Source organism: Sciurus carolinensis, chromosome 6 (genome assembly GCF_902686445.1).
Source record: "Sciurus carolinensis chromosome 6, mSciCar1.2, whole genome shotgun sequence".
NCBI lineage: Eukaryota > Metazoa > Chordata > Mammalia > Rodentia > Sciuridae > Sciurus > Sciurus carolinensis.
The window spans coordinates 42,803,678-42,830,415 of NC_062218.1; the positions used below are offsets into that span (position 1 = coordinate 42,803,678).

General features: G+C 32.7%; 1 protein-coding gene across 1 annotated transcript in view; it reads left to right on the top strand.

Annotated features, from left to right (window-relative positions):
- Ndufs4 (NADH:ubiquinone oxidoreductase subunit S4) overlaps positions 1–26,738 on the top strand; it is an 83,664-nt gene that overhangs the window by 50,303 nt on the left and 6,623 nt on the right. Inside the window, exons 3-4 of the mRNA XM_047556847.1 lie at positions 7,334–7,506; positions 16,796–16,869. Coding sequence (XP_047412803.1) covers positions 7,334–7,506; positions 16,796–16,869 — 247 coding nt within the window. The remainder of the gene's footprint in view (positions 1–7,333; positions 7,507–16,795; positions 16,870–26,738) is intronic.

Sequence of the window (26,738 nt, forward strand, 5' to 3'; positions counted from 1 at the left end):
ACTGCTAAAACTTTCACTTGATAGTTCAGAAGTTTATGTATGTTCTGTTCCTTTGACTTGTTTATTCAACAGTTATTTCATAGTTAATTCTCTGCTACCATGCCTTTTGTTTTCATAACTTATAATACATGTTGTTTTGCACTATATTTCTGCCTTTAATTTACCAGCGGGGATGAAGAGTACTATTAGATTAAGAAAGTAACAAATTGATTCTCTTCAAAATTTAATGTTATGTAAGTGATAAGTGCCTTGCAAGTGGCCAAAACTTTTTTCCCTTTTATTACAGCTTCTTAAAAGTTACTGTCCTAAGCTAGCTATATGACTCAATGATTTAAAAATCCAAGACATTCTGGAATATTGGGTTAAAAAAAAGAAATAAGCCATTTTAGATATTAAAATTGATCATTATTATCTTATTAACTATTTAAAAATGACATTAGTTTAATAATTTCCAAATGTGTCGAGCTTACTGGTTTTCATTAAGACAATATTGATCATGTACTTATTTGTTAAATATAATTTTTTTTAACAACTTAACTTTCAGTTGTTACAAAGTTAGAAAGCAGATAGTTTCAAGTATCTTCTAAAAATAAAAGAAGTCTTGCAATAGATTTTTTTGATTTGGGGGAGGGATTATTTTAGGTCATTTTTAAAAAAATTATGGCATTTTATCATAAAATAGCTTCATGGTAGACTTAATTTGGCTATACTGTGTGTCAGTAATGTTCTCCTATAGGGGAAAAGTAATCTCTTTTCCACACCCATCATGAGGTTCTTGTCTGACACCCCAAGGAAAATTATATATTATGAGTAGCAATATGAAATTTGACCTCCTTTGGAAAGTAATTGGATAACATGTCAGGGACTATGGAAATTCTTAGGACTTTTGTCTCAGTAATTCTAGTCTTAGTGATTAAACTTAAAAGAATTAAGTGACTAGATTTTCCTTGCAGCAATATATACTTAAGCAATAATAACAAAACTTGATTTTTCAGTATAAAGAAATAGGCTAAGAAATTATGACATATTAACTTAATAGAGCATTAATGAAGTCATTAAAATGGGATCTTAAGACTGGAAAACCACATGGGGAAATGATGTTATTATGTTACTTGGGAATGATCAACGCAGTACAGCTATTAAAGCTACTGTAAAGTGGCTATGCATATGGATAGTTATTGGTAGATAGTACAGTTAAGGAGACAGTTACTAGGGCATTTCACATAGGAATGTTGTTTTAAATTTTTCCTCTAATATTACTGTAATGTTTAATAATAGCTTTTAAAAGTAAACATCCTGAATTGATATTCTGCCTCCCTCCTTGGTCCGGTATTTTCTAACTTTCTTCCATCTTTGAAACCAAATAAGATCTCTCTCTTATTCATGTCTGGATTTCATCCTTCCAAATAGTGGTATGAAGTAGGTTTCGTTCTATAGAGTTTAGAGGAAGAGAATGACATACAGTGTTTAAGCAACTAACTTGTGAATACCCCTCAGGTAGCAAATGATGGAGCTTTGATTCCTCCAGATTTGTTGGAATCATAATTTCTTGTTCTAATATTGAAGTAGAATTATTTTGTTATTCCCATCCTCCTACCCCATGGATACATAGATATAGACTTTTTAGATTCAGGAATTAAGTCTTATCATTATATCATTTGCAGCCCCTAGGCTACTTAACTTTGCATACAGTAGAATCTTTGAATTTGAATTAAAACAAATAAGTAATGGTAAATTATCTTATTCATTTTCATGAATGTCATTAGGCATCTCCATATGTGCCCAGTACACTTAAATTTACTTAACATATTGTACAGTTACTGACATAAACAAGAAATGAAGATTAATCCCTTAGAAAAGGAAAAACTGAAGTTTTTTTCCCCTGCCCCATACTTGAAGCTACTAATTATAAAACTTTTCTTTAATTACTAACTCATATTTTTCTGCATCTTGACACCAGCTTCCCATTACTTGTTCATCCTATCCTTTTAAAAAATATCCAGTAATTTTACTAACAGAGATGACATCTATACTGTTGAACATCATATCTATTATCTAATATATAGTATGTACTGAAAAATATGTTGAATAAATGAATCTTTTTGTGGCTCAAGATAAGCGCTTTATGTACGTTAAACCAAATTTTATGTGATACAGGAGCCTTCACAAAGGAATGCCCAGTATACATTAATGTAGTTATACATTATTTAGCCTTTATTTTACATAGTAAAATGATTTATAAAGATGAAACAAAGTTGAAAATTGGAGATTTCAGCCAGTTTGACACAACCTTTTGCTTTTAGCCATTGCTCTTCTCTGGCCTACTCAGAAGGATCTAGGAGCAATAAAAGTATTTTCAGTTTGAAAAACATCTTGAATTCTTTCTCATTATATGATTAGCAGCATCATTTGCATGATCCATTCCTACATTTTCCACAGTATTCCATTTAAAACCATATTTCTGATTCCTTGACACCTTTGCCCAGCATGCAAAATGTAACAGATGTCACATTCCAGTACTGGGTTGGTTTAACAAACAAAATTTTGTTTTACCTGCCTAATTCAAATTTACCATAACATTTTTGATTATATCTGAATCCCTGTGAACACTAACTTTTTAGAAGTGTGTAAAGTTCTTCCACAGTAAGTAAACAGGTATGATTATGCTATCTGCAAACTATATTTTAACTTTAAAATTTATTTTGTAAAATGTCATTAATTATTAGACCGTTAATGAGTTTCTTGTTTTAAGTATCTGCAGGCTACTTGAAAGGAAGTTTATATTATGGATCTGAAATTGTTTTTCTTTTAGCATCTTTCATCGTTGAAATAGAATATAAATACAGTCACCAATTGACCAAGAAATATTGTTGTCTTGTATACATGTATGAATATGTAACAGTGAATCTCACCATTATGTACAAGATAATGCACCAATAAAAATTTGGAAAAAAAAGGCCTTAGATTTAGATCAGTTTAAACTCAAATAAATTTGAACACGTGATTGGTGCTTTTAGCCTGCAATAGACCAAGTTTCTGTAAGAAATGTTTGTACTTAATGTTCCAGTATATGCTCTATTAAAACTATGACATTGATCAATACTAATGCAATGTTTAGTTAACTTATTACCCAAAAACCTGATAAAAATTTTGCCTTTCTTGGATATACTAAGAAAGCTAGCAAAATTTCATTCCAAAGTGCAAAATCCTTTTATTTATTTCTCTTTATGACTAGTGTAAGCCATTAAGGTTAAGTGGGTGGGGCAACCGGAAGTAATTACTAAGGCCAGTGGCATTTTTGTGGTTTAATAAAGGCAGAAGCTAATTATTCAGTTTTTATTTAAGTGAAATGGTGCCAAAAAGGAGGTTCCTGCAGAGCAGCTGCACTCCTTCAGTGTTACCCTAATTTACCAGAGACACAACTGTCACAAACAAAACTTTTAAACTTGATATATAGCCACAAAAGTAAGGAGGCCTTTGTTTGGAGTGCTTGCAGAAGAACTCCTTTATACAAATCAACCGGCAGATGACGGACAATGATGAAAATTTGATTCTTTGAAGTTATAATAGTCATTGAAATGTGTGAAATTCTGGTATTGAAAAGAGAGCGGCCAGCAAGACTCTAAATCCTGGGTGGTTGCAAGAAGCTTGCTGGGAGGTTTTTCTGCATTTTGACACCAACTTCCCATTGCTTGTTCCCTGCTTCCTTTGTTAAAAAAAAAAAAAAAAAAGTTGAATTCACACAAGATAAATGGAGACAGTTGATAACCGAATCATACAGTTTTTATATGAAAAACAAATATTTTAAAATTGGTATTTGAAAAAACGACACACACACATATTATATATATATATATATATATATATATATATATATATATATAATCTTAGTTTTCAAATTCCTGTTTTACCTAGACTTCAAAAATGGAAGGTTAGCTATCAGTTCTTCCAAAATTTTAAATTATGGAAGAGATGGTGCTGGAAGATTAGAACTTTGGAATTATGATATGCTTCTTCTCAGTAGCAAAATTTGATTTGGGTGCCTTCATCTGGGAATTATGATTAACTCAGTACCACTTCCTAAAATAGCATATGTACATAATCTTTAATAGTACCAATGTACATTTCATGCATGACTCAGTTGTTTAAAAATTGAAAGTTTTAACAATTCAGTAAATCTAGGTATTATCTCTAGAGTAACTTGCTTCATTATAATATACAGATAATTATTATCTGGTGAGTCTTGAGATTATTCACTTGCCAACTCAAAAGCTCATACCTTATGTGATTTAATGCTTTTATAATCAGAACATTTGAGTTATTATTTAAAAATTATGTTGCCAGTAAGATGAGAAATTATAAAAGGCAATATTGAAAACCTCAATGCATTTCTCTTATAAATAGGTTTTTAGAAAAATCATATGTGATTTGTATTAGAATACTGAAGTAGAAATCTATGGAGAATATCAGTTCAATATAATTAAAATAATTTTCAGATGTTTTATATGTTTATTGTTTGTGAAAGTATGAGTCACAGGTAACTGAAAATTTAGAGGGAAAACACCATGGAAGATAAGTAGAGTTGGACATAGTGCCTCATAGTGCCTTTCAAGTGTTACATTGTTTTAATGGAATCTTGGAGTGGGAGCTTTAGCCCATTGAAATGTCTCTTAGAAAACAGGTTCTTCTGTCACTAGCTGAAGCTGTGTGGATGAAATGATAACAATAGAGTGTCTTGATGCATTTTAAAAGTGTGAGAAATCAGTTTGTCTAGACTGAGAGTGTGTCTACAGGGACTAGAAATTGAAGAGCTTCTGTGCCCCTTAGGTGTCAAATATGTGAGAGATGCCAAGCCTTTTTATTCTGCATCTTTGGCAGCAGCTCAACTGGGTTACAGTACCTTATGAGTCTTCTGCAGACAAAAATTGATTTTGTGTCAGAACTTTGGCTTCAAAATTCAGACACTTGTTTGCTTAAATGCCAACTTTAAATCAGAAGATATCGATAAATAATTGCCGTAATTTGAGAAGATGTGAAAGTTTGGTAGTGATGAGTTCAAAATGTAAACAGCTTATTGTTTGTGATCACATGAAGAGATTTTTCCATCCTAAAATTCACTGTTCTTTTCTACTTTATGTGGTAAAAATCGAAAGACCCTATTTCAATTTTTTAAAATTTTTCATTGGCTTTTTAATGTATGCATCACAATATAGAACTATATAAAGAAAAATATATTTTCTATAGTCTCATTTTCCTGAGGCAACTAGTGTTAAGAATTTAACATTTCCTTCATATAGGTAGTTTAAAAAGTCAGGTAACTGATCCTGTTAAGAACTTAGCTTAGAATGGAGGGTTTGCTGTGGAATTTGGAGATATCCCACCCCATAATTCTATAACATGCTTCTAGTGTTTGTTCATTTCTTGATTCATCTATGACTGAGGAAATAGGACATATTAATCTCATGATATATGCTATTAGATTATAAACTTATATGGCAAACTGCAAATATTATAGTGTCCAAAGGAGAACTAAACATTGAGGACCTCTCAGGAGTGGAGTCACTTCAAACTCTTGACTAGAGGACTGTGCTTTAGAAGGTCATTAAAATGTAATAATACTTAAAATTACTTTTATTTGAAATTTAATCTTACAATTAAAAATAATCAATTAAAACATTCATATTTTAATGTACCAATTTCATTTGTCTTCATCCTAGGTATAAAGAAACTTAAAAAATTAATGTAGGCATGTATTAGGAGTGCATATTTTTTAAAATATTTATATGAATCATTTTGATATTTGATGGATCATTTCTCTAAACAAACAAGTTATGACAAAGTAGCAACACCTAACTGGTGCAGATGGAAAAATACGGTGTTAAGCAGGGATGGGTTGCCAACTTAAATAACTTTAAAGAATTGTTTTTTAATCTTGTGGATAGAGAAGCTAGTCAATTCAGAAATATACTAGGTGTTTTCCCAGTACATACTGCAGCTCCAAAACTCCCAAGTATTTATGATAATTATTTGGTTCATAGCATTGATAGATTAGAACTGCAAATAGATATTAGGTTTTTTAGGAGATATATGATAAAGAAATGAAAATTCAAAAAATGGGTTGAATTCTCTAGTATTTACAAGTTTGATAAAATCATTTATTGTTAACTTTCTTGGTTTTAACTAGTTATTCAAAATGTACTGTAGTAAGTGAATTTTTTTTTTTTTTTTTTTGGTGGCACTGGGGATCTAACACAACCTAGCACATGCTGGGCAAATTGCTTTCCTGGTGAGCTCTACCCTTTGCCTTAATGATTTTTAAAAGGTGTATTTATAAATAGTGATATGGTTAACCCTAATATGATTTTACTTTGCTAGAATAAAGTGTTTTGCCTTTATTAACTATAGATTTAAACTCTGAATTACTTATCATTACTAACTGAAGATTTCAACTCTGAATTTATTATTTTGTGTTCCGATTGCTACGTTTTAATAAATATATCTAATCTGTGGCATCAGAATTCTATGCACTCTCCAGTTGAACATTTGTTACTGGATAAAAGAATACAAAATGAGAGTTTAAAAAGTTCCTGTTTTTTTCATTTCACGTTTCTGCAAAAATTGTGAAACTTTTTTGCTTAGCTTTATAAGGTTAGATTTGCGTTACTAGCTTCTCTTTCAGTAGGATTCATCAGAGAGAGGTAAATTACCAATTAAAGTTATTTGATTCTGATTGTTTACGAAGAGGCTCAGTCCTCCCCCTGAAGGGAGTGTCTTTTAAGCAGTTTGACACAGAAAACACTAGTAATTGATTTCTTCCTACTAAAATTAAGTCTTTTACATCCTTTTACTTTTAATATCCACTTACATTTTTTTTCCTTGTCTGACCTGTTGAACCTGCCCACAAAATAAGAGCATATTGACTACAGGTTTTACAAGCAGATTCCAGAAATTTTCAGTGTTGGGTGTAGCTCAATGGTGAGCACTTGCCTGCAATGCATGAGGCCCTGGATTAGATCCCCAGCATTGGGAGTTGGGGGGAGTATCAACACTTTGTTGGACAGAGGGGCTAATTTTTTTTTATGACCCTTTTCCCACTGTTCCCTAACACCACCTCTCAAATATACCATTTACAGGTATTAGAATGGAAGTTTATGTAGTCAAATATCAAAGTAGTAGTTATATAAGTGAGAGAGTTTATCTCATTTTATAAACAAATGACACATGATTATAAGGATAATAGATTCTGAATAGACATGATTATAGGGAACAACGAGTATGTTAGTGGGAATATTAGGCTGTTTGAAACACAACTTGTTTGCTTGTTTTTCTTCAGGATATCACTACATTAACTGGTGTTCCAGAAGAGCATATCAAAACTAGAAAAGTCAGGATCTTTGTTCCTGCTCGAAATAACATGCAGTCTGGAGTAAACAACACAAAGAAATGGAGGATGGAGTTTGATACCAGGGAACGATGGGAAAATCCTTTGATGGGGTGGGCATCAACGTGAGTATTTTGTCTTATCATAAATATTGTTTTCAGTTTTCTATTTCTATGTAGATTTCTCTTTATGTTGATTTTCAGATTCTTTTATGTAGTCTATGACAATATTTTTGACACCACTGTAACCAAACACAGATATGTATTTTTCTTTATATAACTTTTATATACATAATCAAATAAGTGTGGCTCAGCACATTACACCAGAGATATTATTCTAAATACTATCTATTGGATAAAATGATTGACAGACATTATAAGGATTGTTAGCCTGGTATTCAAGCTAGGTATACTAGTCTAAGATACTACATGAATGCTAATTTATTGACACTTTTAAACTTGCTTTTAAATGAAAGTAAAATTTCTTTATATATCTTGTTTGTAAGGAGGTGGGAAATGAGCAAGATCAGAAATTAGCTAATTTGAGGAAAACCTGTAAATTCTTGAGGTCAGTAAATGGCTTTTACAGTGCATTGGAATAAACTCTTCAGGGACATTTTATCTTGTCAGTGTACCTGAGAGAATTTTTGTTGAAAACCTCTTCCCTATTGGAATTGAAATAGAATTATTTGTTATTAGGCAAATGATATATAGGCATAGTTTGTAGATATTTGTATAGCCTTTAGATTTTGTTTTGTGAAATATATGGAGTCTTTTTGTAAATCACATGCTTCTAAAGACTAAAGAAATTAAGGTTAAACTTTGTCCATAACCAGTGATTGCAATGTTATGCTCATTCTTTTTGAATCATGAGACTTTAATGTGTTTATCTATATATGAGACTCACCATAAAACATTTCCAGCAACATTCAATAATAGATCATTGTTTGAATATTTGTACCTTGTATATGCTAAATCGATGAGGTCGAGAGTTGTAGAGTAGAAAAAGTAATATTTTTTCCTCATATCCATCATGACTGAGGTAGCTATAAAAAGGTAATAAAGATAGCATACAGATTCATTTATAGGAATTTTTATGTAATAGCCCTCAAATGAACACCCAAAGAAACAGGAAGACATGTATTTTATGCTTAGGTTTGTGAAAAGTTGTGTATAAGTATGATTAGACAAAGCTGGTATGATCTAATGGTAATAAGCGGGGGGAACTTAGTAAAGCCTGTTTATTTTCTTGTCTGTGCCCCTGTGTCTTCAGAGATAAAGACATCCCTTTCCTCTGGGTACAGGGTGGGCACTTCTAGAATGATGATCTCATAGGTCATTTCAGAAAGAGGTCAGAGAATTGTTACAGCCTACTTCAAAGGAGAATGGCAAGCAAAGGCCTGAGATAATTTCCTGCTTCTGCTCTTTTCTCAACTGCCAAGATGCCATATTTTTGCTCTGCTTGCACAAATGTTTTTATAATCATTATCATTATAATCATTGTTTCTAGAAATATCACAATTAAATTTTGAAATATTTATTATTTATTGCCCTCCTACTTTTGGAGCAAAACTAAACCTACTATGCATAAATATGGAAATACTGGTTTTTTTGCATATGGATTGAAAATGAGCTATACTCCATGTTTGGGAAATAAAATAAAGTTCTTTTCAAAATGTAGTTTTTCCAGAGTAAAGTATTTTTGACATGATAGAACCTCTCTAAATTTGGTTTATCTGAAACATTGTTTTGAATCTTAAATAAGAACAACACAAATATCTTTGCTATTTCTTTTGGTTCTGATATTTAAAAGCAACCATTAAAAAATATAGAAATTATTACTAAAAAATAAAGAAATTATTACTAAATATTTGATTATTTTATTTGATTAAAACAGGGACTCAGGACTGGGGCTCAGTGGCAGTACTTGCTTAGCCCATGGTGAGGCACTGGGTTTGATCCTTAGCACCACATACAAAATAAGCAAATAAAATAACAACATGCTGTCCATCTACAATTATAAAAAATAAAATAAAATTGAAAAAAATTAAAAAAAACCAGGAACTCTATTTGCTGATACTAGAATCAAAGTTATATTTTTTTATTCTTAGCATTGGAACACAAAATGTTAGTATTCAGTATTTCTTGAACATGCTGAATTCTTTTCGTGACACATTTTAAGCCCATTTATAAAATTGTTTTATTGGAAACTGAAGATTTCTCATCATCTATTTAATGTTCATCATTTTATCTAAGAAATCTGTTTCCCAGATAAATCAATAGCTTGATCACTGTTTGAGTTTAGTCTGCTTATGTTTTACCATTATTCATTTAACATTAACTTGTGGAGTATAGGAAAAGTATTTAAAACCTAGTTAGATAGGTTTGTAATTTTTCCTTTTAATGAGACACTTACTTTATTAATGGGAAAAATAGATTTAATATTTTAATATTTTTTGCTATTGATTAAAGAAATAATTCCTATATATGCTAAAAGAGAACCAACTGTCAATCCTATACCTAAAATATTTTTGTTTTGAAGATACAAAGTTTCATAATATAGGAGATGTGGTGCTTAACTATACTTATTTCCTCTATCTGGTTAGAATCTACCACATGAATGGAGTGGCATGGAGAATTTAATAGACACCTAACCCTGATGACATAAGAGTATTAGAGAGAGTTAGAAGTAAGTCGGATAAAAACCATGACATATAAATATAACACCTAGAGAGATAATCTTTGTATACCTTTGGAGGTTTTTTTCCATGCAGTTGCTATTAATACAAAGAAAACAACACTTATGTTCTTGAGCAGTAGAGGTAATGCTACTAGAAAAGGTAATTTAAAGTTATTATGATAATTTTGTGATAGAAGTTTGAAATCTCAAATGTTTTAGAGTGAGTGCAGAAGGCAGGCCTTATTGTGAAAGTTGTCTGAATGACTAATTAACATAGGTTGTTTTTTAAAATACACTAAATAAATTTCATGGTTATTTATGTACAGTATTTTTTACAATTTTTAAAGGCCACATTTGTTCACATGTAGGTTTTTAAGATAAATGTGCTTGATCTTTGTTTTTAGATTTTTAAATTCACATTTTTTAAATACTATATTTACATTTCTTTTTCATATTTGTAGTGGAAGTTTTCTTATGCTGTTTTAATTGCCTGAATCTTTAAATGTTAGAACTCAAAGGTAAAAGGTTTATCTTTGTGTAAACATGAAAAATATAATAAGATGCAAAATCATCCCTTGAGTTTGACCCAAGGGTTTTACTCTTTAACTCATCTTGATCCAGTAAGGTGGCAAAGGCAGGTGCTCGGTTGATTCATTCTCATTTAATACTACAGCTAGTTGCTGGCTATTAATTTTATGTTAAGATGGTTAATGTTTCTTTTGTCTGTTGGGTTAATAAATTCTTTTCATTTATTTCTATAAGTAGGACTTGTAAGTTTAATAAAACCTAAATATATTTGTTTTTCTTCAGTTATATCAGTATACCTTAGCCATTGACATCCTTGACAGTTGAAGTCATTACCTTCTGTGTTAAATTCATTATATATAAAATTATGACTTCCATATTTAATTTAAAAAATAATTTTCAGTAGAGAATTATGAACCTTGTCATTCAGCTTCTGGAAATAAGGATTTGTTCCATGTCATCATGGACATAGAAGGTCATCTAATTTAAGCAGAGGTGTATGCTAATTTAGATGTTGCTAATTCTCTCATTGCCTAACTATTCACATAGTATACTTGATCCTTAAGCCATAATAAGTCATCAAAGTGGATATGATACTTAGGCTTGTAGATAGTCCTTTGGCTTATAAGTAGCAAATGGAAGTATTATCTGTCCCAATCTTTCTGTCTTACCTCACTGCGAAGGCACTTTTAAAATTTGCTTTAATCACATGATTCAATTTTTTTGTTACCTTTCAATAAAGGATTCTGTCACTTTTCTTTATTGACTTTGTTGAACAAGTAAATGAGTGTGTTTTGCCCTGGAGATGTAAATAGTATAGACATATACAGAACAAACTATGAAAGTTACCAGTTACTCCTCTCCATACCTATTAAACTACTCTATTGTCTACATACCTTCTCCCTCCTTAGAAGTGAAACCTGTCAACAATTTCTGGATTTTTTTTCCAGTGCATTATGTGCATACATGTGACCTCATAGGTCTTTCAGCAAAACTTGATGGTTTTCTTAACGTAGGAATTAAAATTATTCCTAGATATTTTAGTTTTTATTAGTATTTTGGATGATTTTTTTTTGGGGGGGGTATATTTTCTGGTTGAGTATCACCAGTATTTTAAGTTACATTTGCGTATAGCTGTCCCATGTATTATCCCATTAGTTTTCATGACTCTCCAAGAATTCACTTTGATTATCCTAGGTAGTTGTATAATCTAAAACTTGTGGTAGTTTGTTTTCTCTTCTTACACTTCCAGGTGTTTCTTTTTCTTGCCTTCATTGAGTAAAATTTGGCACACATTGTTCACTGTTAGTGGAGTAGTTATATCCAACATCCTTATTGTCTCTTTCCTTCTTCAGTGAAAATGTTTCCTATGAAATAAAATGGACAGTTTCCTCCTAATTTTGACTTAAAATAATTTTCTAAAAAAAGTAGGAATGGTTAGGTAGGCACAGTGGTATAATCCTGTAGTCACAGATACTCAGGAGGCTGAGTCAAGAGGATCCTTTGAGCCCAGGAGTTCAAGATCAACCTGGGCAACATAGGGAGACTCTATCTGAAAAATCAGGAATGAGTATTGGATTTGTTAAATATTCTCCCAGCATCTATTAAGGGGCATTTTCTCTTTGTCATGTAATGAATTTTAATTTTATATTCTCTGATCCAATTAAATAATTTCTGTTTTTAGGTGTATTGACTTGATTTGATTTGTTAATGTATTTAAGATGTTCTCGATTAATCAGTGAAATTTGCTTAAGGGTGAGAGTGTGTGTGTGTGACTTTTTGACATTTCTTCAGAAATATATTAAATATTTTAAAGCAATAAAAGCAAAAGATTGATTATAAACATTACTTTTTTCTCCATAGTCTTTATCATTTATCTCTGTTTCTTATTCCATTTACAGAAAGATGATCTGATATTTCTAAATGATGCTAATCAAATGACAGCATTTAGAGGCCGATCAAGGTGGCGCTTGCCTGTAATCCCAGTAGCTCGGGAGGCTGAGGCAGGAGAATCACAAGTTCAAAACCAGCCTCAGCAACCTAGTGAGGCCCTACCCAACTCAGCAAGATCCTGTCTCTAAATAAAATACAAAAAGGGGCTAGGGATGTGTCTCAGTGGTTTAAGTGTCCCTGCGTTCAATCCCCGGTACAAAAAATAAATAAATAAATAAATAAATAAAACAGCTTTTAGGATAATTTCTAACAGCCAGTGCTATTTAAACTGAAAAAAAAATAATAATAAGCTAAACCTTTCCACATAGAAGCCCACTTACTTCCATTCTCTGCTTTCTAGATATCATCTAATAAAAATTCTCAGTGCCAGAGATTTTGCAGATATTTTTAATGCAATCATAGCTCTCAGATAAAGTCAAATGTCAGTTAGTACTTATATTAATTTTCATGTATTAACCTTAAAATTTACATGTGAACAAAACGTCCCTTTAAAATTAAAAAAATAATAATTATACTGTGGATAATAGGTTACAATGAAGTCTATTCAGTGTGTACCCAGATTGAGAAATAGCATTTCTGTCCCAATTTCATTTCATGCCCCTTTCCAAAATAACCACTATTCTGACTTGTAACAACATAGATTTATTTTTCATTAAAGACAGTCATCCTTTATGTGCTCTTCTGAAACAGGTTTCTTTTCGCTTTATGTTTGCAAGATTCATCCATTGCACTATTAACAAGCAGCATGTAAAATACTAAAGTGAAGATCTTTTACATATCTAGGTAAATGTGTGACTTCCTGATATGCTAAATTAACCCCTAAAACATCAGTCATCAGTTAATAATCAAAACAATTTATAGAGAAGTATCAATAATCTATTAATTCTCTGATCCCTTATTATTCTCAAGTTAATGACAGCAGTTGTGTATTTTATTCTAGCAGAAAAATAACTGGTAGATCACCTTGAACTTGTGGAGAAGATTGATTTTATACTTTGTTAGGGTGCATGTGTTTCAGTTTTATGTTTTACAACTAGAATATAATGTTTAAAATTTTTCAAAGGCATGATCTTTTTGAGGTTCTACTGCAAAACATGTGGTTTACCAAGTCCTCACTCCAGACTCATTTTGCTTTGTAATAGGTGGCTGCTGAAATCTCTGCTCAGTTCTTTCAGTCTTCCCAGTTATTGTTAGAGCCATACCCATTCATATGTAGTTTAGAATCTCCCTTTTATGCAACTCCCCGCTTCCCAAACAAAAATTTCAAACTGCTGTGTTCTAAACTCCATCTTCATATTCCTTGTGCTGATAAGAATGATTTTTGCTTGAGTTCCTATATGCTTCTAGCTATCTGGACCACAGAGGGTGGGGGGTAGGGGAGATATACACTTGGATCTAATCCAGTATGTTTTTTGTGTTTGTTTGTTTGTTTTCCCCCTCTTCCTTTGAAAGATTGAATTCTCTCCAGAGTTTTTGAACTTGATCACTCTTAGGTCCCTTCAAACACATTTTTTCTGATTTGTTGAGAGTTTATGACTGTTATATATGTAGTTGTTAGGTAGATATACTGAGTTGTGAACTGCTGTCATTGTCTGAATTGGAACCTCAATAACTGAGAATTGAGCAAATCGAGCATTAAAATAAAAGCAAATTTATATTTAGTGAAGATTGAAGGAGAAATTATATACAGCTGGAGGAGAGTACGGTATGAAAGACTTAATAGAAAAGATTGGTATTTATGGTGAACACTGAGGAATGGTTGGGATGGACTCCATTTGTGGAAGTGGTGGCAAAATAGTCTAAATGAAAGGAATAAATTGAACTGATGGGAAAGTACAGACTGAATATAGGAAAAATTAAGAGTCTGATTTGATTGGTGCGTTACTTTTAAGAGGAGTAATTAAAAAGAAGGCTGGAAACCAGGTACACACCTATAATCCCAGCTACTTGAGAGACAGGCAGGAGAATCGCAGGTTTGAAGCTAGCTAGCCTCTATAGCTAGTGAAACCCTGTGTCAGAAAAAAAAAAGGGAAGGGGGTTGCTAGGGATTTAGCTTAGTGGTGAAGCACCCCTGAATTCAGTGCCTGATACCAACCCCCCCACACACACACAAACAAAAAACTGGAAAGTGGGAACTATTTCAAGTTTTTGAGCTGAATCTGGTAAAAGCAAAGAACAGATCAGAGTTAAGAAAGGAGGCAGAAAGATCAATTAGGAAGATATTGGTGGCAACATACCCATCAAGAATTTCAAAATATAGGAGATTAAGAAAAGTAAAAAGCTGAAAGTATGGGGACTTAATTGATACAAGTTGTTACTATTTAACTTATATATTTTTTCATAAATAAAGTTAGGATAATTTAAAGGCTTTCCTGCCTTTGTAGGAAATAGAGTTAAGTTCTCTTGGCTCCTAAGTTTTGTGTACAATTGTTTTTGCTATTGTTTCATGTTTTCAACTAAGTCATTGTGCCTGTCAACACTCATCAGATTATTGGATCATATTTATGTTGGCACTTCTCAGTATAACTATTTTAATTAAAACTGAGAAAATTTACTTTCAAAAAGAACACCAATATAAATCTATCAGTTATGGATACTAATATAGCCAACCTTTTGAAATTCTTTTGCATACAAGAGGGGTATATGATAGGAACATATATGATTATAGGGAGTTCTAGGAGTTCCAGAATAACCACTGTAATATATGACCAGAATTTCAGCAACAATTTGTGGTACCTTGAGTCCAGGAGAGATACTTTCCATGTTCTCTTTTGTTTATATTTCATTGTTCTCCATTATCCAAATTACTTCTGAAGTTCTTTCTAAATTTACTTGCGTATTTCTAAATGAAGTTCCTCTGAGAGCTTACAGTAAACATTTGTAAACATGTGTAGAAGAACTCAATTGGATGTCATATCTTGAAGCTTTTTTTTTTTTTTTTTTAAACTGGGCCTGTGCCCTAAAACAGTATAGTTAATGGTGGAAGGTTTGTTAAGAAGAGTGGGTAGTGTTGTCTATTTTTTGTTGTAATGATAATATAGAGTTATGTCTCAATAAACCCATTGCAAATTGAAGATAGCATAAATAAAAAATGCATTTAATACAATTAAACTACCCAGTGTCATAGCTTAGCAGTATAGCACAATGCAGAGTGTCAGTTGTTATTGGTATCATTGTGGACCATGTGCTTAATTGGGAATTGCAGTTCACTGCTACTGCCCAGCAATGCAAGAAAATCATACCACATTTTGCTAGCCAAGTAAAGATCAAAATTTAGAATTCGAAGTACAGTTTTTCTGAACATGTATTGCTTTAGCACCAATGTAAAATCAAAAAATCCTAAGTCAAACCCTTATAAGCTGGGAACCATCTGTACTGGCAGTTCTACTTTTTGATAATCTTTTGATATTGAATTTATAAGATCAGTTTGAGAATCTTCATGGACTTTTTATTTTTAATTCAACTCTAATCCCCACCTTCCACACCCTGCACCTTGCGCACCCCCTTCCCCCCCAAGTAGTGAGGGTTGAACTTGGGCTTTTTCCAGCCTTTTTTTCTTTTGAGGCAGGTCTCACTAAATTATCAAGGTTGTCCTTGAATTTGCCAAGGCAGGTCTTGAATTTAGGATCCTTCTGCCTTAGCCTTCCAAGTTTTAGCTTGTATTATAGGTGTGAGCCACCATATCCTGCTCTTTTCTCTTTTTAAGAGTTGAATAAATGATTTTATTAAAGACCAGCTGAATGTCTTTGCAATTATAATTTGTATTATTTGACAATACCTGTTATTAAAATCTCCCAATATTTAACACAAAAAAAGGTAAATTACTAAAAGCTTTTTTGGGGGACAAGAGGAATATACTGGAGATAGAACCCAGGGGCACTTAAACATTGAGCTGTGCCCCCAGCCCAGTTTTTTGTTTTGTTGTTTTGTTTTGTTTTGTTTTGTTTTGTTTTGTTTTGATACAGGGTTCCACTAAATTGTTTTGATCCTCACTAAGTTGCTGAGCATGGCTTTGAACTTGTGATCCTCTAGACTCAGCCTTCAGAACCACTGGGAATATAGGCATGGACCACTGTGCCCAGCTAACAGTTTCAAAGAGATTGTTACAATTAGAATATTCCATCAAGAATGTATGTGTTCCATATTAGCACAACTGTTTATTTTCTAAACTATTTTCTAAACATTTATTTTAAATACTGATTTATTTTTGTAGTCAAAGCTTAATATTAAATTCTGGAAAAAAATTCTTTCTTACAGGGCTGATCCTTTGTCCAATATGGTTCTAACCTTCAGTAGTAAAGAAGATGCAGCTGCCTTTGCTGAAAAAAATGGTATGATTGGTCTGTTTTTGTTTTTTCTTTTCACAAATAAAGTCAATATATGATTTTATGGTCTTAACTAAAACCATTCAGGAATATAAAATTTGAGTTGAAAGAAATCTTTCCATATATCTAATTCTGTGGTTCTTAGCTTTTTTGCTGCAACAGGATGAACAACCCTCCTTCCAAAAGAAAAAAAAAGAAAAGTCAAGTCAAAGAAAAATCTAAAATGGAATGCCAAATGTTACATGTAAAAGCCAAAATGCTGTAATCTGAAGTAGGGACAGGGTAGGGAATAAGACCACTTGTCTAACACCTACCTTGTTTCTGAATTCCTCTGCTAAATTACCAACATTTGGTTATTTAAACTCTATGCCATAAGGTAGCATACTGTAGTTTTGACACCTATATTATTAAATTCTCTTTTACTTTGATCCAAAATCTAATGCATATTATTCTATCTAGCACCTTTTTTTATTGAAAATAATTATCATTATCATATTCACTCCCAAATTTTCATTAAACCTAAATGTCTGCATTTACTTCTTTTCTGATACCAAGCATAATCTCAACTATACAGTTATATAGATATAGTCTAAAAGTATATTAATTTTGGAGACAGCTATGTTACACCATTGGATTGTGTTGATCTTACTATCGACAATAGTGCAAAATATTTTTATTATTTTCTGCTATTAAGTCAACACAGTATAGTGAAAGGAAATGTTCAGTTAGACCACTCTGGGTTCTAGTCTTTGAACCAGTATGATTTTGAATTAATTTTGTAACAGACTTAATGCTTCTTCATAGTTGAAATAAGATAGAGTACCTGGTACATAATAGTTAATTGGTAGAGCTTAGTTCTGACCCTCATCTCTCTCAGTATGGCATTTCTGTTGTTTATTTCCCATAGATTTAAATGTGCTGTTGTACGTGTGTACCTAGTGTATTTTGTTTGGCAATACATGTTAGAAAATGTCCCAAATTGGTCAAATCGAACTTGACTCTTAATATAGTTCTCTATTTGAATGAGACAATATCTTCCATAATTGTTACTATAAGCCATTATACAAATGTTTAAAAAATGAGTGTTTTCTAATCCATTTTACATATAAATACGAAAGCACTATGAAAGCATTGTGAAGATTTTTATTATCTAAAATATTTTTCTTCCCCACTTAGTATTGCAGCTTACTATTAGAATTTTAAAACTAGGGACCAAGATATGTAGCAGAGTATGCGCAAGGCCCTGGGTTCATTTCCCAGTGCTGTACACAAAAAATAGTATAAAGCCAAACTCGGTTGGGTCATTATGATATTGTATTTTTATCTCCTCATACGTAAAATGGGAATTGCTGTGAGGATTGAGTTAAAAAACAAAATGCTTAAAATAGGTTTTGACACATAGTAAGTATATAATTATAATAGTATATCCTATTATGGTTGTTTTTCAAATAGACTTTTAAAACTTAAAAAGTACTTTAAGTGCAATTCCGTATTAATATTTGTTTGGCAAGTTCTAAATTTCTTAATTACATAATTGTTCTCAAAGTGATCAGTCTTTATTATTTTGACTTAAAATAATATTGTCAAAATATTATTTGACAATATTATTTGTCAAAATAATATTCTCAAAATATTATTTGATTTAGAATAATATTTTAATTAAACTACAAGTTATCAAAAACAGTTTTATTAATGTTTTCCATCCTTTCAACCCACTATATTTCATGACACTGACATCTTGAAAATTTATTAATTTGAGGTCTGTAACTTGAGTTTAATAAGAGGAAATTTAATTAAACTGTTAAATCCCTTGTTAGTCTCTTAAGTGGTCACAAGGACTGTGTGACTGCAGTTGCCATGTGAATTTGTAGGTGTGAACTAGCCAATGCTGCTATTGAAATCAGGTGCCTTTCCAATATTTCTGGATAGTGACTAGGAAAACTGTAGACTAAAAGTAGATCAGGATTTCTAACTTACCTCATAGCAGGAACTGTCTGTCTTGGTCACTTCTTTGTCCCAAGCACCGCTGGCACAAAAGCTGACATATGATGTGTACTCAGTATCAAATAAAATTAAAGACATTCTAAAATATACTGCTCTACTCAAAAAATTGAAGCTAATCTGATCACCTGGGGAAATCCTTTTATTACACCCTAGAATTCATTTGTAATCAGCCTTGTTAACATTTACCATTATGGTTTTGTTTTGTTTTTTTGTTACCAGGGATTGAACTCCGGGGCACTTAACCACTGAACCACATCCCCAGCTTTTTGTTTTGTTCTGTTTTTTTTGTTTTTTTGTATTTTTATTCAGAGACTGGGTCTCCCTGAGTTGCTTAGGGCCTCTCACTAAGTTGCTGAGGCTGGCTTTGAACCTGCGATCCTCTTGCCTCAGCCTCCTGAGCTACTGGGATTACAGGTATTCACCATCACACCCAGCAGCATTATGTGTTTTTACTTAAATGAGTCTTGCTTCTTCAGCTATAGTGGAAACTGGATCTAAGTAAACAGTGCTGGAGTGCTGCAGAATCATGTGTTGGAGGGTGTTTTCCAAATTCTGCAGCAATCCCCTCTGTTCTGATTTGCCTCTCTTGGGTAGGTGATAAGGAACTTAAAAGTGAATCCTCCTTCCCTCCAGACCAAACATTTTGTTATTGAGCTAGTGCTGTTGAAGATTGGGCGAACTAATGTTCTGATAATTTTAAGGTGTTAGTTTAGAAGTACTATTATGTAAGTTCTATAGGATCGAGAGGCTGGTAACCTGGATTCTAATTCCACAATTATCTCCTTCACAGGAGAGCTTGAACAGTTCATACTTCACTACATATAACCGTATTTATCTTGTCTTTGAAATGAGAAGTTTGGGTGATTCTCAAAACTATATAATTTCAGGATTTTAAGTCCTTGGACCAGCTCATATGCCATTATTTCTTACTGTTTAGTCCAGTGACTTTCTTCTTCTTCTTCTTCTTCTTCTTCTTATTATTATTATTATTATCATTATTATGGTACTGGGGATTGAACCCAGGGCACTCTCCCATTGAGCTACATCACCAGTCCTTTCTATTTTTTATTTTGAAATAGGGTGTTACTAAGTTGCCCACGCTTGCCTGGAATTTGTGATCCTCCTGCCTCAGCCTCCTTGTTGCTGATATTACAGGCATGCACCCATCTTTCAAATTTCATACTTAAGAAATACAGTTCTATTATGAATCAAGGATAAGTGGAAATTTATACTGTGTATAATAATGAAATAAAGTGTTTAAGACCAATATTATAAAATCCCCTGTTAACTACCTGTTTTCAGTTTCTTAACCATTTTTCTACAGGTCTTTTTATATAAGAGTGTACTCATCTCTGAAACTAAAGTTTCCTACCTTCTGTTGATCATTTCTGTAATTATCCATCTGCTTTTGTTGTTTTTACACAGCTGTCTATTCTTACCATAACTAAGAAAGCTTGGTTTTTCTGAAATTGCAGAGTAGAAAAGAAGGCTGAGTGCCTCTGACAGCTTCTTTCCTCCTCCAATTCCCCATCCTTCACTTTCCCACCCTCAACATACTTATACAAAAAGCAAAGAAAATATAAGTACCCCTGTGGCTGTGGCTTTAATGCAAGCCCTCATCCTAAACATCTCTTTAAGCTCAGCATCTATTCCAAAGGGAACTCTTCAAAGATAACCTTTATTAAAAGAGATGAGAATATCTGGTGCTTCCTCTGAAATGTAGATGAACCTTACTTCAATTCTTTGTGTACTGAAAAGACCCACCTTTCTCACCCTTGTGGCTTTTGTCTTTCCTTGTGTTATGTGAAGGATGGGGAGGAGAAGAAAGCTGCATCATGGAGAGAGGAGGCAGAAAACAGCTGTGGAAAATGTGGGTAGTAGAAGACTAAGATCTACTACCATTTACATGCTAATGAAAACCAGAAAACCCTCTCCACCCCCCACCCCACCCCGTTTGATCTGATTTGAAACTTTGTGACTTTTCTTTGGTATGTCATTTTGCCCCCTGTGTTTTTCTCATTGCTGTTAGCTATAAAAACTCTTTGAAATTCTCAAAATAAAGGAAGGTTTCATTCAGGACTAGGAGGGCAGAGGACAAGCTGTGAAACTGCATTGTGTTCACAGTGGGTCTGTTGGAGAGGAAAACCCACCTCTGAAGTAATAGAAGGTAGAAGCAGGAAAGGAAGCAGACAGGTCCAGCCCTGGATCCTGAAAAAGAGAAAAAGATGGCTGGAGATACCGCTTAGAACTTAGAATTTCTCCCATAAGTTAACACTATTAGTTGAGGCTGGACTTCCACCTACTTTTACCTCTCAACCTCACATCCAGGTGACTGTTAAAAGTTAACTTTCAAAATAAAAGTAAGAATCATGACTCATACAGGTACAAAATACAAATAAAAGAATTTATTTCATTCATCATATAAGCAAACAAGGCAGATGCTCTAACAAGGACAAATTTATGTAGAATAAAGAATTTGAGGTCAGTTGTAAATGCAGACAAAAATTGTTATTTCCCTTGGGGAAGAAGGGTGTTGATAAGAACCAGTGGGACACAGGACAGAATCTATGTATGTATAAGTTGTATACAACTTAAAAAGAGTTGCTCAATAGCTGAAAGACAGGAAAAGGAGCAAAAAGCCTTATAATGCTAAAAGAGAAGGATATGCTAGAGTACATATTTTTCAATTGAAATCATGTTCTGCTCTTGCCCCAGCACACCCCCCCTCCCCCGCCCTGGCTTTTTAGGTTTTTGAGACTGGGTCTCCCTATGTTACCCAAGATGGTCTGAAACTCCTAGGTTCAAGAGATCCTCCCATCTTGACCTCCCAAGTAACTGGGACTACAGGCATACAGCACTGTGCCTGGCTTCTCCCTATTTGAGAGAAAATAATCTCAAATAGAGATTATTCATGATCACAAAATAAGATCAATATACTTTTTTACCCTGATTATTTACATATAGCAAGAATATTACATTTTTTAAGGATATCAATTTACCATATAAGTTTTCTTAAATTTGCTTTAAGCAAAAGTTTTCATAAAGAATCTTGGATTGTACTTTAAATCTCTTGAGATTAGGAATCCAAGCCAAGAATTTGCCACTGTATGTGTTCTACAGTACCTATTGATTTAGGCAAATCCTCTCTTCTCAAAATCCCCAGAATATTTTCCCTGTAAGATGGGGAACTCTATAAGCCAGGTGCCAGACCACTTTTCCTAGAAGGCTGCATAAAGTCAAACTTCGTTCCTTAAAAGTATCTGCGCATATCTGGTTAAAGAGCATTATTCTCAGATATCCCATGCTCCAGATCACATCCTAATAAAAGGAGGATAGATTGCTATTGAACATATGCAGATAGTTATATTGCCATAAAATTTAAGAATCTTCTGTAAGAAATTCCAAATTCTGGAGGTGTCACAGTGGTAGAATGAGATTTATAGTATTTCCATTTACAAAGAAAGCTCTACTAAATTGTAATGAGTTATAACATCTTAAGAGGAAAAAGAAAGGATTTCCTGATATATTGAAAATATGTAGACTAGTAAAACAGTACCAGTGACACTCCAGACATAAAACTTCAGTCATTCTTCATCAGTTCATTCAGTCCTATATAATTCTTGTTCTACTGGATCATGTTTTTGCTTCTTAACTGAAGTTCTCAAAATCCTGATTCATTCAACTAGTAATGGTCTTAAAATGAAGTGATAGCATCAAAAACCTATATTCCCAAGTACCGTTGGTCTTTTTCTGTGGGGTTCTGAGATAATGCTCCTTTGTTGATGATAAAGTACTTTGACCTATAGCTGATTGCAAGAACTTTTAGGGAAGCATAAGCATGAAAACTATAGATCATAGTTGTAATTTTCACAAGTGGAATATGAGTTCATAAAAAGAAAAATGTAACTTAAGTTCAAATCCAAAAAGTTGAGAAAATATCTGTAAATGTAATCATTGAAGCATACTTTCAAAGACGACAGTGAGCATTCATCTGATTTTTAAAAATGGATGAACCTGGTATAGGGGCAGACAAATGATACCTTCACAGATGCTGCCTTTTCTCCCTATCACAAGGTTCACAGTCAACAAGAAAAAAGTACAACATATTTATTTAATCAAAGTTTTAATATGACACAGGAACCTTTAGAAATGGAAGACATAAAGACCCATTATGCTTTGATTCAGTGAAAAATTGATAGACCTGTAGATATGACAAAATGAGTACCACATAATGGTAATATACTGAGGGGTAGGGCAGCAAGGTATGTCTGTTCAGATTCTTCTTTGCCTCTCTGCGTGGCATTCTTCTAGGTAAAGGACCTCTTCTGGGAAGCAGGGTCTTAAAATCTATCAGATAAGGCGCATCAGAGAATATCCTTATGGCTAGCTCTCATATGGAAAATCAGGGACGGTTAGAGTAATATTTTAAGATTTTATGGCTAGTTTTGAGGAAAAGGAGTTCTAGTGCCAATGACCTGCCTTTGGGAAAGAGGAATTCTGATTTCTCTGACCTGTAGGAACAGGTCAGAAAGGTCTTCCTTCTGAGCTCTTTCCTTTATTTCAGAATACTTAGCATGCCACAGCACTGTACTTTTGGGTATCATTTTTTTCTGAGTCCCAACAGTAGACTTTACAGAGGGAAAAAAAAAAAAAAAAAACCTTGAGATTTGAATATGCCAAGCATATAGTATTACACAAAAATTGTGGAGAAACATCAAGAGAAGAGACTTATTAAGTCTGGGATAGGTCCTAAACATCTGTATATTAGTACATCTCAGATAAGAGATGTAGATTCCCAAATTGATAACTTACTAGACTAGAAGATATAAGATTTAAACTAAAGATATGACCAAGTTAACATTTTAAAAAGTAATTGAAATACTTGTCTATTTATCAAGCAAAGCAGTACAAGGTCTTTTGTGAATGGAACATATTATGGACGAGGGTATTGACAAATCTTCATATATCACACAATTTCAAAAAACCTTACTTAAATAATATTTTACCGCTTAAATTTAATATCAGGGTGGCTATGCATCTCCTCACTTGACATCTCTTCCATAGAACCTCATTAGTAGTAACAAATAAACCTAATTATTTCAAGCAGTTCTCTTTCTACAGAAATAAAGAGTATGTCTTTGTGATTTTTCAGAGGCCCTCTTGCAGAATCTCAAAGATAATTTTAGGCGCAAAGATATCCTGAAAATTTTATTTAACATTTAGGATTTAATTTTGGAAAGGCAAAAATTAAAAGTTGTGGTTCTAGGGATGTAACTCAGAGCACTTGCCTAGCATGTGCAACAAGTTCTGAGTTCAGTCTTCAGCATTGCAAAAACAAAAAAGTCACCAGGAGATGTAAACACTTAGGATAGGTATAGGATCATGGGTACCTAAGAAATGATATTTCACTACTCCTTTCAAAGTCACAATAAAACTTACTGCTCTATACAGAACCTTAATTCTTAAGTGAAAAAGTCAGCATAAAACTTATAAAGTTATTCTGATAAGCCAGAACCTTTGCATTCTAGAAAGATTAGACATAATAGAGAATAATGATATTATAGGTTGAAACAGTACAGTAATGAAACAAGCCCAGCAAAATTGAGCAAACTTTGCTAAGATTTTAATACATTTTATAACTTTCCAGATTTATTTTTGCACAAACTCTAACCTAAGGCAAATAAAATTTCCTTTCTTGCAAATCTTATTTAACTTTCTGTGTCCATTCAGGTTTTGTCTTTTACCATTTTCTTTCTGGCACAGTTACTTTACTTTAGCTCGTGCCTATTTTTCCCTTAGTAAACAATTCACATCTTCTCACTTTGCACACAGTTATTTCATTACCTTAATATAAAGTCATAACCTCTGTGCCATTATTACTTCTAGTAGGGTTTCATTCATTTACGTTATGTCTTTTAACCAGAATTACTATGATTTCATAAGGAAACTGGAATAATTTAAAAACTTGCCAGTATTTTAGTCAACTGATGGAACTCATAAATACACCCAACACTACTTTCTTTAGCCATATGTATGCCTCATGCTCCAGCTTCTCCAAGTGGCAAAAATGAACATGTTCAGTAGACAAACTCAAAGATAGAGCATATGAACTCAAAATTTAGCTTAGTAATTATGCAGAGAGAAGATTTTTTTTCTCATCTACTACTAGGTTCATGGCTAAGACCTTTATAACAAAGAACAGATTAAATAGAGTACACAAATTCATTAAATATAAATTTTATGTGACATGACATGGGAGCTTTCAGAAAGGGAAACCTGTGTGTTGCAATGAAGTTGTGCATAGTTGTACCAAAATTTGATTGGACAAAGTGGGTATGACCCAATGGTAGTAAACTAGAAGAACTTAACCAGGCAGGTTAGTTCAGATTATTCTTTGTCCCTCTGTGACATTCCTTTCTTCTGGGTGTAGGACAAATTACAGGAAGACCAAGGAATTCTATTATGAACTGCTTCAAAGGATGAAGGCTGGAAGTCAGAGTTGCCCTTTATTTCTGCTGTTTTCTCAAATTCCAAGGTGGCACATTTGGGGATAGTGTGTCCTGAATTCCCATCATAATCAATGGCTCAGTTATTCTGTCTTACTTAGAAATGACCTAAGTGTCTAATAAATGTCCATCCAAGTTTTCAAGTTAGCCTAACAATCTTAAAAATCATTTTTAAGGTAACATAACTATAGAATATAATTGCTTTTGAAACAAAGATTCCAGAATAATTCATCAAGTTGGTTAAAACACAGCTTTACAATTTCCATGACTATAAACATTAAACAAATAATGCCAGCTTATTACATCAGTAAACTCATAACTTTAGAAAAACATATAGAAGTAAAATAATTCATGTTTGTATTTTACCTAACAGTGTCAGAAAACATAGCTGTTTTTATTAAGCCAAAATTATTAGTCTTGTTTGCCAAAGATTTACCTACATTATGTGAACTTGAGTTCTTAAAATGTTTATATTAATCTCTTTAAGAATACTTTTTAAATCTAGAAGTTGAATGTATTAGAAATTCAGGGTTTTTTTTTTTTTTTAAGTTTAGGGTTATTCAGTTAAATATAACATCTTTTTCTATAAACTGATCAGAACAGAACTCCTTGATGAGGTTTTATAATTTAATTCATTAATGCCATCTGGAGGTAGAAAAACATTATCTACATACACATGAGCAGGAAAGGTTTTTCTGTATTGTGTAATTACTATATGTTGATAGATATAGAGCTATCAGTCACACAGAGAATTTATAAACTCAATTCTAAAATATCAGCCATGTATTAATAAACACAGAATTGTGAAATGTACTGGTTCATGCCAAAGAGCTGTTCTCTTTTCACTGCGTATAAATTGTTAATTGATTTGAGCTCAAAATAGAAAAAACTAATAAACCAGATTCTCTGTCTTTTCTTACCCAACAGAGAATAGACCTTTATAAACTATTAACTGGTTTACAAGAATAGGTGTGCCATTTCTTTGGTGGAGAAGTTTGCCTGCTTTTAGTTGGTGAATAAGTTGAATGTCTAAAAGAGATTTCCAAAATTAAGAGAAAATTTTCAGAAAAATAGTCATGATTCTAACATAAACATAAAATGAACATATATTAAATAATTTATTTTACTTATGTGAGTCTGGCAGATGTTATAAACCAGTTCAAACAAGTCAAGACAACACAAGTTTATGTGGGGTAAAGGAATGTTGAGATAAATTGCAAATGGAGACAGAACTGGTCTTTCCAGGACTAGGGTAAGTGGGAGGGTGAATTAAATCACAATAAGACAGGACAGAATTTCTGTTATCTGTCAATTACAGTTGATTCGCCTTATTCATGATAATCATGTTCTGTAAAATCACCGGGA